Here is a 16,079-nt window from a genome sequence, read left to right on the forward strand (position 1 = left end):
TAATTAAACCAAATTGCTAGCTTAAACATTTGAAAAAAAGTTCGGAAAAGCTCTGCAGCAAGGAAGACTGTCTGAGCCACCAGATGCTGGGGAGGCAGAAAAAAACCCTGGAGGGAACTTCAGGATTGCAGGGCATTCCCTGCTGTCAGTGACTGACAAGTCTGGTTCTGCCCCCAAGCAGGAGGAAGTACTCATGGTAACAGATCTGTGGATCTCGGCAGAAAGAATATGAACATTTAGCACCTCCAAATAAAAAGGACATATTGGAACAATAAAGCAGTCACTCCAGTCAAAGCAAAAGCAACTTATTAACAGATATCCCCAAATCAAATGAAAGAGGAAAGTCCTTCCCTTCCCTTCACTAAAGAATGTGCATGTGACTCAGTGCTAGTTATCCAACACATTCGCACTGCTTTAGTGCAACTATGCCCTGGGATTCAGGCTTGTGCCAGTTAAACATGGAGAAATACTCTAGCTCTATCCCTGCTTGATAAACAGTTATGCTTCCACCTTGTAATTCACCTTCTCATTTGCAAAAGGTCTCTGGAATTCAGAAGTTAATCTTAAGTAGTAAAACAAACACTTCAAAAATCTGTTGTGTATCTGTGACAGCCCTTGCTCAATACAGATTTTCAAGCATCATAGCGCGTGCCAAGCACGCTGAAATGGGGCTCTTTAGACAATCTGCATTAAAATACACGAGGATGGAGGAGAAATCTAGAGGATTGATTCTAGAAAGAACATTTGTCCTTCTCTTCCCAACACTAGTTATACACACTTCCTCTTCTCTGCTCAATGCTGGTGAGCAGCAGTACTTTTCTTCTTTGAACAGCGGTACTGTGGGGTGACAGTCACCTCTTCAGACCTCAAAATGTCTCTGGAGGGGAGACTGATTCTTCAAGTGTATATCTTGGGCCCTTGCCTGGCTTTATCATGGATATCAGTATTGAGGGCAGTGCCAGGTCTCTGGGTTCCCTGATCCACTCCAGCTCTGACTGAGGACTTAGGAGCTCTGTCCTTGAAGGAGTGATGTTTTCCTTCCAGCACTTCCCTTCAGTTTTGGAGCTATATTTGAGCTCTGTCTAGCTGCATGAGTCAGTGTCCCCTTTACCTGTGGGAACAGGTGCTGGCTTTGTTGCCTAGGGCTGTCAGCACTGAAGATTTCATTAACACAGAGGTGATCAGTGTCTAAGATGTCAGTGTCAGCTCTACTAGAGTCCTCTTTGCCTTATTTCTGCTGCCCGATCCTGGGGTATGATTTGCCCTCAAAGGAATGCTGTCCGATGCTGGTTTATCTGGCCTTGTTCTGGTAGTGACCATCATCTCTGGGTTTGAAGTGACCCACGCGGACTGCTCTAGCTTATGTAGTTTGAGCTGAACATCCCTGGATTTGCAGACCCTGAAGAAAAGGACTTGCACACAGAGCACATGTAGATCTCCCCTAGGCAGAATATGCATTAGCAATTATCCCCTATAAGGATCAGCCCATGGCAGGATGGGATTTTTGGGACCATCCTTCAATTGGGAGCGTGTAGACAGAAAGTCTCAACAAACCTGGTTAAAAAAACAACAATGTAAAGCTCTCTGAAGGGAGTAGCTTGTCAGACACTCACTGGGTTCATTCTCACTGCGGTTGGTGGTAAGAGGGAGCTGAGGAAGGGTTGCAACCCCTACACCCTTTATGTACTCAGATGGGAGAACAAAGAGGCACAGGACACATGCATGGCCATAACTGACACGGCTATTCAAGAGACAGCTCTCAGATGCATATGCACCCACAATAGATCCACACTGACACATAATGCATCAGATCTCCTTTGAGTCATTTTTCTACAGGCTCAACTGCAGCAACATTTGAAGGAAAATAATTTATATCATGAGAGTGTAACAGCTCTGTAAAATTGTAGCACAATTTTTAAAAAAAGTATTTGTAGATGAGTAGAATCCTAATTTCTTATTCAAAAATAGTGAAACATCAAAGCTGTGATTTTCTTATCACATTACATTAGCAGCACAAGAATAATGATCTTCTGGTACAGATATTCAGAAATGGCCACGAACAGCTGCAGTGCTATACAAAGATGTTGATAGGACTAAGTGTGTGCACTCAATTTTGATCAATTAAGGCTTTATTAAGCTGCAGCTTTTACTTCTCAATTGTTCATTCTACCGGAATAGCGTAAAAACAATTATTTTCTTATTAAATGAAATGTCTCATAAGATTTGTGTTAGAAAATTAGGACAAATATAAAGCTAAAATCAGATTTCCAGATTTACTGCTGTTGGGAATGCAGCTCTAAAGCCAATCCAGGTTGGAAAGTTAAAAAGAAAGCCACTCACAATCAACTAGGAACAACTAAGGCTGCTAGTTTGTCACAGAGGTCACGGATTTTGTGACTTTCCGGGACCTCCATGACTTCTGCAGCCACCGATGCCGCTGGCCCAGGGGCTACCTGAGCAGATTGGTTCCCTTCCGGACCAGCTGCCGCTGGGGCAGTCTTGGGCCACTGCACCTCCCCAACAGCAGGAATTTGGGTGTGGGAGGGGGCTCAGGGCTGGGATTTGAGGCATAAAAGAGGGGGTGAAGGCTCTGTGCGGCACTTACCTCAGGGTGAGGGTTCCCCGGAAGCAGCAATATCCCTCAGCTCTTAGGCGGCGGCATGACCAGGGAGCTGCAGAGCCGGCACTCAGGGCAGAGGCAGCGCGCAGAGCTACCTGGCCACACCTCCGCCTAGACGTTGAGGAAGGGGGATGTTGCTGCTTCCGGGGAGGCGCAGAGCCAGGTAGGGAGCCTGCCAGCCACTCCAACTGCTCCCCCCAGCACCCATGACGCCCCCAGCCATCCCCTCCCCAGCACCTGCGGTGCCCCCAGGTCACCCTCCCACCCCCAAAATTTAATCAGGGTATATAGTACAAAAGTCATGGGCAGGTCAGGGGCTGTGAATTTTAATTTACTGCCCATGACCTGTTCATGACTTTTACTAAAAATACCCATGACTAAGTCAGCCGTAGAAATAACCTATATTTCTAAACAAAGGGGACAATTCAGATAATGCTTATATTTGACTCGTACATCTATATTCTCATACATGCAAGAAAGGCCCTTCCGTTTTTAACAAAGGTGGTTTGTAGTCAACTGCCATAACACACAGCGGTTATCTGGCCTAATTGTGTCATGCCACTGTCATTTACTTTGGCTAATCAGTCTCTTCAATTAACGTCAAACAATCCCACCAAAAAACAACTCTAGGTTTCATGTCTTGTGTCATATTAAAAACGAATTAAGTTAGATATAACAAATAGTTCCTGCTTGTAATTTTCCTCCCTCATTGAAACCCCATAATTCTCAATGCTGCCAGTTGTGGGATAGAACCACAGCACAACAGGAAAACAAGGCGTATGAAAAGATGCAGGGTTCCTTTCTTTAACATAAGCACACATCCCAGTGAAATTTCCAGGGAAAGATTGTATAATAGCATGGTTTGTGCAAGAGGCTGATGTAACTGTGTATAAAATAGAGAAACATCTATTTTTCCATGAGGGGGCATGTGAATCTGCCTTTCAGGTTAGCTTGGATAGGAACATAAGAACGGCCAGACTGGCTCAGACCAATGGTCCATCTAGCCCAGTGGCCTGTCTTCCAACAGTGGCCAATGCCAAGTGCTTCAGATGGAATGAACAGGACAGGCACTCACTGAGCGACACCCCTCACCCCATCATCCACTCCGAACTTCTGGCAATCAGGGGCTAGGGATGCTCAGCATGTGGTCTCATCCCTGACCATCCTGGCTAATAGCCATTGATGGACCTATCCTCCATCAATTTATCTGGTTCTTTTTTGAACCTCATTATAATTTTGGCCTTCACAACATCCTCTGGCAATGAGTTCCGCATGAGTTGACTGTGTTGTGTGAAGAAATACTTCCTTTTGTTTTAGACTTGCTGCCTATTAATTTCATTGGGTGACCCCTGGTTCTTATGTTATGGGAAGTGGTAAATAACACTTCCCTATTCACTTTCTCCACACCAGTCACTATTTTATAGCCCTTTATCATATCCCCCTTAGTCTCTTTTGCAAGCTGAAAAGTCCGTCTTTTTAACCTCTCCTCATACAAAAGCTGTTCCATATCCTTAATCTTTTTGTTGCCTCTCTCTGTGCCTTTCCCAATTCTAATATTTTTTTTGACATGAGGTGACCAGAACTGCACACAGTATTCAAGGTGCTGGCAAACCATGGATTTTATATAGCAGCATGATGATATTTTCTGTCCTATTATCTATCCTTTATTATTGCCTTCATTTCACGGACACCCAGGAGTTACCATGATGGTGACTGTTCTCACTAAACACATTACTATGTTTTACACCTTGTGTTCGGACAGTGCATCTCCAAATGCTTTACAAACAGTATTGAATCAACTTTCAATCTCCCTCTCAACATCACCCCACTTTACAGATAGGAAAGCTGAGGCATTAGGAAGTTACATGACTTGCCTAAGGTCACACAAAAACGTGGAAATCTGAAACCAGAGCCAGGAATAAAACCCAGATGTCATGACTCTTAGTCCTGTGTCTTAACCACAAGTTATTCCTGAAGTGGAACAGCAGCACTGGAAACAGAGGTTCTCCAGTGATTCAAAAATTCCAAAAGGCTGCACATTGTCAAGAATGCCAGCTGATGTTAAGTAAATCCCGCTGTTTCACATTTTAAGTTGTCTGTCAACCATGCTGTGTTTATAGCTCCCCAACGTTACTTCCTCACCCACCTTAAACAGCATGCCAGCTAATGAACTGCAGTAGATTCAATACCAAGTTATTCAAACCATTTAAAGCTAAACAGCAATACTGTTAGACTATTTGAATAGTCTAAATACCTGCTTCTTGTAATTTTAGTACATTACGTCTACTAGACAATATAAAAAGCAAGCTGGATGCTCAATAAAGTGACAATATGTACAGTACAGAGCATATCTGTACATTAGTCACACTTCAACTTCATACTGTTCTTTTATTGCGAAAGACCCTGGCTGAATCTGCAAACTATTTTTTTTGGGGGGGATGGGTTGCTAAGAGTGGTGGTCTTCCCATTATTACTGTCATAGGCTGCTGTGGGGAGCCTGCCACCAGACAAGGATGACTGGACCAAACTCCCACAAAAACCAGACCGTACTGCTCCAGGGGAATGGGTAAATTCACTCGAGAATGTCAGTAAGCCACACTTTAGCCCTGCCAGCAAGCTCAGGACCCCAACACGGCTCTTCATGTGGCTAGACTTTGCTCTACTACTAAACTGTTGATTTGATCCAATTTTATTTTTTAAAACGGAGCCTGTTTTCTGTGCAATGCTAGTGAAAGTGAAAAATTAGGGTTGCAGGTTTGTCACAGTGGAGAAAACAGTCACGGATAGCATGATTTTCCCATTTGTCCAAGCTGTGTGTGCATATGCATGTGAATGCATGTGATCTCCCTGCTGTGACAGCTCCTGCTCCAAGGGGCTGGGCTTGCAATGCCCAGAGAGGTGAACTGGGGTGCACAGTGTTGCAGCGCTGCTCAAGTTTGGCTTGGCCTGGTCAACTCTCCAACACGACAGGGGAGCAGTCAGGTCAAGTTCAAGTGAGAGGCATTGTGATCGGGTGAGCGAAGTTACAGCGCTGCTCGGATTTGGCCCACCTGCCCTAACGGAGGGGCAGCCAGGCCAAACCTGAGTAATGCAGCGACTCTGTGCATCAGGTCACAATGCCCAGAGCGGGACGAGAGGCCTAATCCCAGAGGACCGGGCAACTCCATGATTTTTGATAAAAATGCCAGGGCAAATCTGCAGTCCTAACTACATTTACATGAAAATCTTGCGCATTAACTCATTACTAGGAATTTTCTAATAAATTTGTGGAGCCAAGTGCCAGGACACTAGTGGTTCAAACAATACAGCAATACATTTTCATGACTTTTAAATGTCACAATGTTCATAAGCTGATATGGTAAAATGAAAAAATTACAGTGACAAATTAATCAGAATTAAATTCCAGTAGGCAGCCATGCCCAAGACTGTATATAAACTGAGGTTTATGCACTCTTTCCCTTTTTTCAGGTTCAAAGACCGAAGCTCAAGGCTGCAGAAGTGAAGGCACTCATTCTGAATCTTCTATCTCCATGCCCTCTGGACCAAAAGCCCACCTGCATTTGATGAACACCCGAGAGAGCATGCACATTTAGGATGTCATATTAGCATCCTTATTCTGATTTAAACCCAGGATCTTAAAACAAAAAAGTTGGGCTTCTTTCTCTAGTAAGTAAATAAAGTCTTTAAAATACTAGGACAAACATCTGCAAACCACAGCTAGAAAAGCTCAGGATTCCCAGGGGAATAATCAGGAAGCCATCCTCCTGCCTACCCAGGAAGTATGAGGCCACAATCCTCTCCCCCACATTCAGAACATCATTAAAAGAAACCTTAACAGCCATGACATCAACACTTTATAACTGCCCCAAAACCTCTATTTAAAACTTTCCTTGACAATGAACAGATTTAACCAAAAGGGCAGTTTCAAAGCATTTGCTGGAACAACAATTTTACCACTCAAATAACAAACCTACCATTTTATACAAATCAGTTTAATATGATGTTTTCAAATATTTTCCACCACTGGGTGTCAAAAGGATCAGATCCAATTTCACACTTCAGATATTTCTCAGGGAAGCCTCCCAACAAGATGATAGTTTTTCAGGCTCCAATCCAAGCCTTTAATCAAAATGAGTTTGTTTTTATTTTGTGTTAAATATATTCAGCAACACCAAAACAATCAATGAAAGATTTACTTTGGTTGGTTGTATCGCCTCCGACCTGTCCACTGCGTCTCACTTTACATTTTAGACCCACACGCATTTGGTGTGCTTATTTATTACTGTAAGATTTCTAATCAGAACTACTGATTTATGAAAGTAAAATAATGGACAACATAGTTTATGATAAAGAAATTAATATTCCAGTATTAAAAGCTTCCAACACTATTATTCTACACTTATCCCTCTCTATGGCTCTTTATTCCACATTTTCTCCCTTGTCTAGGTACCAGCAAGTTGAAAGGAACAATACGTCTTCTCCTCCTAGTAAAACATTTGTGAAAGTCAAAGAGAGCCAGGTACTCTCTCTTCTTGGTCCAACAGAAATTATGTCCATCACAAACACAATGTATTTTCATACTGGATGGAAGAGAGACCCCCTGTGAGGGCTAGGGAAGACTGATGAGGGATTTTATGGGCCTGATTCAACTCCCACTGAAGTCAATTAAAAGAGCAGGCCCCACACATCTTCCAACAGAAATGGAGCAGAATCTGTGCTAATTCTGTAACTTCTTTTCAACATAAGGAAAAACAGGATATATTCCAGACAGCTAAATGAAAAAAACAGACCTTTCCCTCTGTGTGTGGCTACTACTGACAAAATATATTATTTTTCAGATTTGAAAACCAAGTCCTGTGAAAAATTTCACATATTCTTACCTGGAGATCTGATGCCCAGCATACAGCAGCAGTGCAGTCAGAAAGTACAGGTAGAGCTGAACCAGATGTTGTCTAGGTAAGGTTAGGAGCACAACACTTATGATGTAACCTGCAGCAGAAATCAGAAGTTGAAATAAAACCTCTGATGGCTTTTTAAAACTCTTAATAATCCTGCAGTAAGAGACAGTGATGTCTATTATTATTTTTTTAAAATCATGCACCTGGATACAAGAGAGGAAAAACACGTAGTTGGCATACACGCATACAGCTCCATTCACTTCAGTCAAGTTGCATCTACTTATATCAGTGGTGAAACTGACCCATGATATTCTGGCAAGAGTCAAAGTGACTGAGAGACATGAAAAAAGACAAGAGAAAGATGCGTGTCCAGGCTTCCCTCTTCTCTTGGGCACATGTATAAGTGTAGATAAATTTCAGCACTAACATAAGCAAAATGCCGTCATTGTAGGGAATAAATATCAGTGAATATATCCACCACATTCACAAAATCATCAAGTTACAACAATACTGTTGTAAATACTGTAATGCATTACATAGGATACATTTAAAACCTTCATTTATATTTTAAACAAAATTAAACTTGTAAATTACTTCAGTTCTCTCACCATCCATTTTCACATCTGAAATCCCTGCTTAATACCACAATTTGAGACTGAAATGTAGGTTCTTCTCTATACTGCTCGAATTCAGGCAAATTCCCAATTGATACAGTTTCAAGCAAGGGCACGCGCCAATGGAGCAAATTACATCTTTCCTTACCTCCACTTGGGGTTTGCACTGCGGCTACTTCAATGGCTCTCTAGCATTTGCGGGAATTGATGAAAATTCCCAATGAATACACAGCTTTACTGTTCAAGAACGCAGCCTGGTTAGTGAGTAGCTCAAAGCAAAAAAGTTGTTGGCCCTGAAACCGCACTGAGATTCTTGAATAAATATTCTAAGAATATATACGAGCAGTTCAATAACAATTAGCTATCATCAGACAACCTACCAATGTGGTAGGTCCCAATATTTAATAGGGTGCAATCCCAAACTAAGACGAATGTTTATGTAGAAACATTCCAATTCTCCTCAACTGTCAGCTACTTAGTATTTCCAACCTCCAGTGGTCCATCTCTATAAAGCTCTGGTAAAAGTGCACTCACTGAAAAAAACAGCTGGCAATGAGCCCATAGAAAAAACTTCAGACCCATAAAATAGCCGAGCATTCAACAGTCCATTCAGGCATGTAAAAACTTCCTTATTCCATGTAAGAGCAGGTAGATAAAACTTACTTGCTCACCAATTTAAAAAAAAAATACATGTATAAATTTACACTTGTAACAGCAGAGCAGTTTATTATAATTTTCCAAAATTTCCTGAATCTTGCATTAACACCACAAAGCTGTGATAAATTAAACATTCATCTGAGAATTGCTATTTTTTAAAGTTCAAGGCACAGTTTACGCTCCCTACTGCAAACAGGAACAGGACTATAGTACCACAATTTCCACAAAGCCCTTGGATTTTTTCTTCTTCTGAGCTTTAAGTTCAATTAAATACAGCTATTTATGGAGCCTGAGGCCTGGCACTGAAACAGTTTGCTTACAGCAATTAGGATGCTTTAGATGAGCTACATACGTCTAATTAATAAAGCAAACAAATGTTCATGTCTTCTATTTCTTGGCTAAATAGAAAAATCACATTTTATCAGGTTTATCTTCTTCTCTATTCTCCACCTCTTCCTCTCTCACCAAACAAATAATTAATTGGAGAAGAGACCCACAGGGCTGGTCTTCACTATGGGGAGAGCCACACTGCTGCAATCAATTGCAGCAGGGAATTGATTTAGCAGGTCTTCACTAGACCTCTGTCTATGATGCACAGTTTCACCAGCAAAAACTTTCTTGTAACTTCAGTCTGTTAAATACCTTGTGCAGCAAAGGTGCATATTATATGAAGTAAATTCCTCTGCAGAGGAATATCCTCTGCATCATAAATTTAACACTGCAAATGTAGACAAATCAGAAGGGCTATATTTCATGCCCTTTCTTCCTAAATATAAGTATTAAATTTATGATGCAGAGGACATTCTACTTCAAATAAGAGTTAAAGGCGATCATTTTGGGGATTAAAGTACTGGATGTTGCAGTCTTAATAATAGTGTTACTTTCAGTGACAGCGGATAAGTTTGCAAAAATCAGAGTTGCTATTATGAGTGTCACCTTCTCTAAAGGAAGGAAATATGATGCCCTATACCCTTTAGCTATTCTGCGCACACAGCATCTACCTACTAGTGTGGAAAATATTTGCATAATAATGGGCAACATATAAACATATATCACTGTAACCTTGCCTAACACTCCCTGAATGGATGGAAAAGCAAAGGGACCGTGCATTCCCCAGGAGCCTTGGCAGAATCAGACAATTTGGGGTCCCCCCTGTATCCTCACTTTAACTTCCCCGCCATTCCATGCTGGGCCACAATCACACCCCAAACATGCTAGAAAAAAACAGAGACATCACTAAAAGACTCAAGGAGAACAGCTTAAACGCAGCTAAATGAAAATAACATACATTACTAGCCAGCCACGCATGACCTCCGTTACAACTTGTTGGTTCAGACAGATAATACCCTTAAATAGTCGAACATTCACTGGTCCCCTACATAGCGCGCACTGTTTGCCTTTCAGCATCTCTCTCTTTGTGTCCAAGTCACTGTCCCACAGATGCATATTTTATAGCCCTTTGCTTCTTTGAAGGCTAAGGCATCAAAGTCTTTGACATGCTGCATATTACTGCATCCTTTAGAACACTTAACACAATTCAAACTATCTTCAAGTTACAACATGTTATGTTTATGAACCTTTTTAATTTCCTCTTTTTTGCATGGTTACATTTCAAATATATTTTGCTCATTTCCAATAATTATTTGAAACAGTTAGGGTTTAGGTTGTGCATGGAAACTTTGCACATAAAAGTCAGTTAAGGAGTTTATAATATTTGTCTCAAAGAAAGAACAGTATCTCTTGGTGGTTGCTTTTGCAGAGCCACGTCAAAGGAACATTGCATCCATAAAAAAACAGCAGCTGTCAGTACTGGTTGGCAGGATGAGAAGGAGCCATACTTTAGAGGACCAGGAGATAACTGCACAGCAGCTTGGATTCTTTCCAAGAAATGAATTTCCCAGGCCTAGACTCTCTGCCTCCAATCTCTCAGGGGAACTGACAAATTGCCCCACAACATCCTGTGGCAGTGAGTTATAACACTATGAACCACAGGATATGCATCAGATATCTGTGTGTCTCATGACCGAATCAAGTGCCAGTGCAGACATGGAGTGACAGCAAGCGTGGAAAACTCAACTGCTGGTCTCTATAGCAGTTGCACTCTATTGAGTTAAGCTAAAATGAGATGACTAACTCATGACAGCCCAATTCAAGAGTAGATTGCAGAGGACAGTCTTACAGTGAGACACTTAAGAAGCTCAGGCTAGTCTACACGGCAGCGCTTTAAGATACCTTGTGTGGTCACGGTGCAGCACTGGGAGAGAAAAAAAACACCTCAACAAGGGGCGTAGCTCCCAGCGCTGGGGCACTGTTTACACTGGTGTTTTACAGCGCTGCCACTTGCTGTGCTCAGGGGTGTGTTTTTTCACACCTCTGAGTGAGAAAGTTGCAGTGCTGTTAATTGCCAGCATAGACAAGCCATCAGTCTATTTCGTTTATCCAAAATAAGGTTGAGAGGTGACTATCAGTGTAGAAGTATCTACCTGAGGAAGAGGTTTCTGATAAACTCATTTTCTGCTAGACTAAAAACATCCAAATGGTTAGAAGATGAAACTAGACAAATTCAGTTTAAAAATAAGGCACAAATGTTTAACAGTGAAGGTAATGAACCACTGGAACAATTTACTTATGGATGTGGCAGATACTCCATCACTTGAAGTCTTCAAGTCAAGACTAGATGTCTTTCTAAAAGATGTGCTATAGGTCAACCAGAAGTTATGGGCTTGATGTACAATTTACTGCATGAGATTCTACAGCCTGTGTAACACAGGAAAGTCAGACTAGAGGATCCCTTCTAGCCTTAACATCTATGAATCTAATCCCACTAACTGAACTTATGAGGAAAAAGAATGGTTTCTATTATTTTTTACACATCTCACCTTAATTCTCTTTTATACCTCACTTGGACCACCAGGAACAAGTCCCTACCAGAACCCAACAAGATGGGATCTTCATAACTGGCAGACAAATATATCCCCTGCTGACCCTCCCCTCAAAATACAGCTTTTCTAACAGAGAAGCTGAAAGAACTTTAAGTGCAATGTCATACAACATCTCCATTAACGTGCAAGACGATCTCCTGCGTTAGATATGACCTATAGGCAAAACTTATGAAAAAATTTCAAAGCTGAAATTAATCCACACGGCTAGCCACTAAGACTAGATATAATGCCAAAAGCCATATCAGTGTTCCCTACCAGCCAGCCAACAACAGTAGCAACAGGGGTAGCTTCTTCTGTACTCTCCTGCCTGTGTTAACTAAATAATTCTTCAATGCAGTGCTAGCATGCTGGTTTTTAAAATTTAACACGCTTACTGGGAGCCAAGATTTTTGTAAACAATACCAAAGAACGTCTTCCTCAAAAAAAAAAAGTGTTTATGCAAGAGTTCAATAGATTAGGGAACCACAAATCAGCTCATTTATGAGCTAAGTAACCTTTTGGCAGACAGCCTCATAAATCTAGAATCAACATACTTTATCTTTAAAAATATCAGGAAAGGCTTCCCAATCAAATATAATTAATTATCATGCAACGTTTGTGTCGTTCAAGTTACTAAGTGTACATTTTGCTCTCTTGGTACTGTCAGTTACTTTGCACAATGCAGAAAATATACTGACAAATACACACATGGACATGTCAACATGCAAAAAACTATCAACTTGATAAACATATAAACTCTTCAGTACATACAGTGGTTATCTAAACTATCATACATGCCAATATGTCTTCCTGTTCTAATTATCCAAAACACATTTAGTGTCATTCAATCATTTCAAATATCTGTTTGAAATTAAAAAGCCCAACTAGCACTGTACTCAATTTCCTTTATTCTGACGATCAGCAATGTAGGGAGTCAGCTATCTCCCTTGCTGGATTCTTTCAGAGAGATCTCACAGTTCTTCCATGATAGTGAATTAAGTAACGTAGGCTCTTATAACTGAGCCTTCGGCTCATGATAGTCGTGACTTCCATGATGGTAAATTGGGTCATTATTGAAAGAACCAAGTGGGAGTAGCCTAATTATGCAAGGGGATGATTATTTCAACAAAATGCACTGCACATGTCACTGGGATATTGCAGAGAGCTTAACAATAAAACATGATTAAGATAATCAAAACTAACAGAAAATAAAGGTTTATTTGGTTTCTAAAGCTGTAACAGACTGGGCACTCTGAACAGAAGTAGGAGGAAAGAACTAAATTTTGCACAGAAGCTTTAAGTAGCAGTTTCAACAATCAATTTGGTTGTTGAGTCTGACCTTGTTGGACTATTCAGAAAATCTCATTTGTATACAAATTATCATATTAAAAGGTTGCTCATTAGTGAATTACACCCAAGAGAATCTTAAAAAAAATATGCATTTGAAATCAATACACAGTATGATGTGAAGCAATGGTACGGATCTGAAAAGATGATGGTTCTGTTGACTGGGTACTTAAAATTAATATGGGCTGCTGCATTCTGGACCAGCACTCAAAATGTTACAGTAACCATGAAAACTCAAAAGGTTTATAAATGATTCCAAGTCTCTTTTTAAGCAGAACTTCTTTGTTAAGAAGGTGTAAAAAGTGTGTTGACAAGTATCAGCAATATAAAGACCTAAACTTTGTAGTAGGAAATATTCTCTAAAAGGAAACGCCAAGCAGAGAAACCAGCTCAGCAAGAGCCTGGAGCACCTACTGGAATAGCAGTAACAGTTTGGCAATCCACAATACTGAGAAAGGAAAGAAGAAAAAAAAAGACTGCTAAAATCTGAGTGTGGCAGGAATTCTTTAGCCCTTCTGTTGTGTCTGTTAACTGAAACATATAAGGTCCTTTATCCAAGGAGCTCAAGCCAGCAAGTGATCTTGATAACATTACAGGGAAATTTTTGGAAGAAAAAAATAAGATGAACACAGTCCTATGACTTGGTCTTTACTTAAAAATAGCTATGTTTTAAAATAGAACAGTTGGAAATTTGTTCCGTTACTCACTTAACTAAATCCTGCCTGAACATAAAAATAAAGATAACTGTATAAATGTGCATTGGCTCAAGACTTCAGATCGCTTCAGTAAACAGAAGGGTGAATACTTTAGAAAGAAGCAGGGATATGAGATATGCTTCCCCCATCCTGCACCCTTTATTTGTTGGGAGGAAATTTGTCTTGGGAGTAGATTGACTCTGCTTCCCCTCTCAGCCTGGAGCTGTGGATAAGAGGGGGGTTGTGTGTGTGTGTGTGTGTGTGTGTGTGTGTGTGTGTGTGTGTGTGTGCACGCATTCCAGATATCTGTACCCTTAAATTGCAAGAGCAAGTCTAGTCAGTAATTACATTCACATTAGCCTAGACATAAGGAGGTGAAAATGGTACAGCAGCATCTGATAACAGCGAGTTCAGATGGCTTCTCCTCCTTTCAACCCTCTACACAAATGCACCTAATATTATTGGCTGAGTGATTAAGGTATTAACGACAGTTCAGGAAGTTGCCATTACATACTACTACTTTATGTCACAAATTTATATGTTCCATTTGCCTGAGAACTTAAACTCTTAACAGTGACTTTGTCTTTCCCAGGTCTTAACATTTAGATGGCAAAGAATTCACCATTGGGTAGGACACTGCCCTAAATCATTCCCTGATCCCCTACTGTAAGCATGTTCACTCTTAAGCAAGTAAACATGAGTTATTTAGTGCAATTTGGGAGTGCACTATATTAGTGCAATAATGACCATAATTCAGAATCACACCATGATTACAGGTTAAGGCTCTGGATAATACCTATTCTCTTATCTTCAACTGACTCACTATTTGCCCGCCAGCATGCTACAGGCCTCCCATCACATCTCAGTCCTTTTAGAGGAAAAACATTATGGCTTCTGCCACTCCTCTGTCTTTCATCAAGGAAGAGCAAATAGAAGCAGCTGACTGCTCAACTGCAGGAGGATAAACTTGGGAGATTTTGGCAGGAGCAACTAGCACTGTCTGAAACAGCAGGTTTATGTGACCCAAGATTGTACTAGGAAACCATTTCAACTTAGCAGTTTTGTTGCCAGCGTGACTAGTTTAATTTAGTTAAAAGAGTCTTTAAAAATATACAGTAAAACATTTAAAATCAAATTAGGCCTTGTCCACATTGGGAAGAAACTTAAAGCCTTTCTAAAAAACCTGTTTCTTAGCACAGCTTTTTTCTAGTAAAATGCAGGGGCCCTAGTGACCCCCCAGAATTGCTACATTAATATTGATAACAATAAGTACTTTGCAAACAGGTTCACCGTGTTCTGCCTCTCCAGCACCTGCTGTTACGCAGTCTCCCAGCAGGTATAGCAATGTTCTTTTATAGGAAAGGATGAAGGGGAGGATAAAGACAGCCAGGACCTGACCCTGAGTACTGATAAGCCACTGACAAAGGTCTCTATGGAGAGTTATAGGGGCCTAATACCACCCCCCCCTCTGGGGTCACATCCCCAAGTACTGTTTATAATGAATATAATTTTTCAACCCTGGAGGAAATAGTTTAGATGAGCTAAAATAGAAAATAAGATTAGAGATCTGAATCTGCAGTGCTATGAGAAGACTGAATTATTTGCACTGCTTTTCATACTGCATGTAGCTGAAGGATCCAAACTAATTTCATTTTCCATTTGAAGTTGGGTTAGAGTCCTAGTGTATTTAACTTTCAGTCTGCACATCAAGATCACAAAACAGCAAAAGTATGTGCCACCATCCTTTAATTACTATCTGGCCAACAGACAATTGAGGGGTGCACTAAAAACTTGAGAGAGAATATTAAAGTGCGATTAAGTAGATTTTAAGGCCAGAAGGGACCCTTTCTGATTATCTAGTCTGACCTTCTGCATAGCCCAGACCATCAATTTCACCCAGAGAGATTCCTGTATCTAGTCCAACATGGTGTGATTGAACCAGAGCACAGCTTTTAGAAATATACTCAGTTTTGATTTAAAGACTTCAAGTTATGGAGAATTTCCCACATCCCTCAGTAATCTGTTCCAGTGGTTAATTACCCTCACTGGTATTATAGTAACAAGGACTATCATAGAAATTAATGCATTATACTCTTGTATTAGAAGCAGCAAAGAATCCTGTGGCACCTTATAGACTAACAGACGTTTTGCAGCATGAGCTTTCGTGGGTGAATACCCACTTCTTCGGATCCACTTCTCTTGCATCCGAAGAAGTGGGTATTCACCCACGAAAGCTCATGCTGCAAAACGTCTGTTAGTCTATAAGGTGCCACAGGATTCTTTGCTGCTTCTACAGAACCAGACTAACACGGCTACCCCTCTGATTC

At 40.8% G+C, this 16,079-nt stretch overlaps 1 protein-coding gene across 1 annotated transcript in view; it reads right to left on the minus strand.

Annotated features, from left to right (window-relative positions):
• Positions 1–16,079, minus strand: part of RNF145 (ring finger protein 145) — a 61,369-nt gene that overhangs the window by 26,850 nt on the left and 18,440 nt on the right. The window contains exon 3 of the mRNA XM_045028355.1: positions 7,501–7,609. Within this exon, the coding sequence (XP_044884290.1) occupies positions 7,501–7,609 (109 nt within the window). The remainder of the gene's footprint in view (positions 1–7,500; positions 7,610–16,079) is intronic.

This window comes from Mauremys mutica, chromosome 8 (genome assembly GCF_020497125.1).
Source record: "Mauremys mutica isolate MM-2020 ecotype Southern chromosome 8, ASM2049712v1, whole genome shotgun sequence".
NCBI lineage: Eukaryota > Metazoa > Chordata > Testudines > Geoemydidae > Mauremys > Mauremys mutica.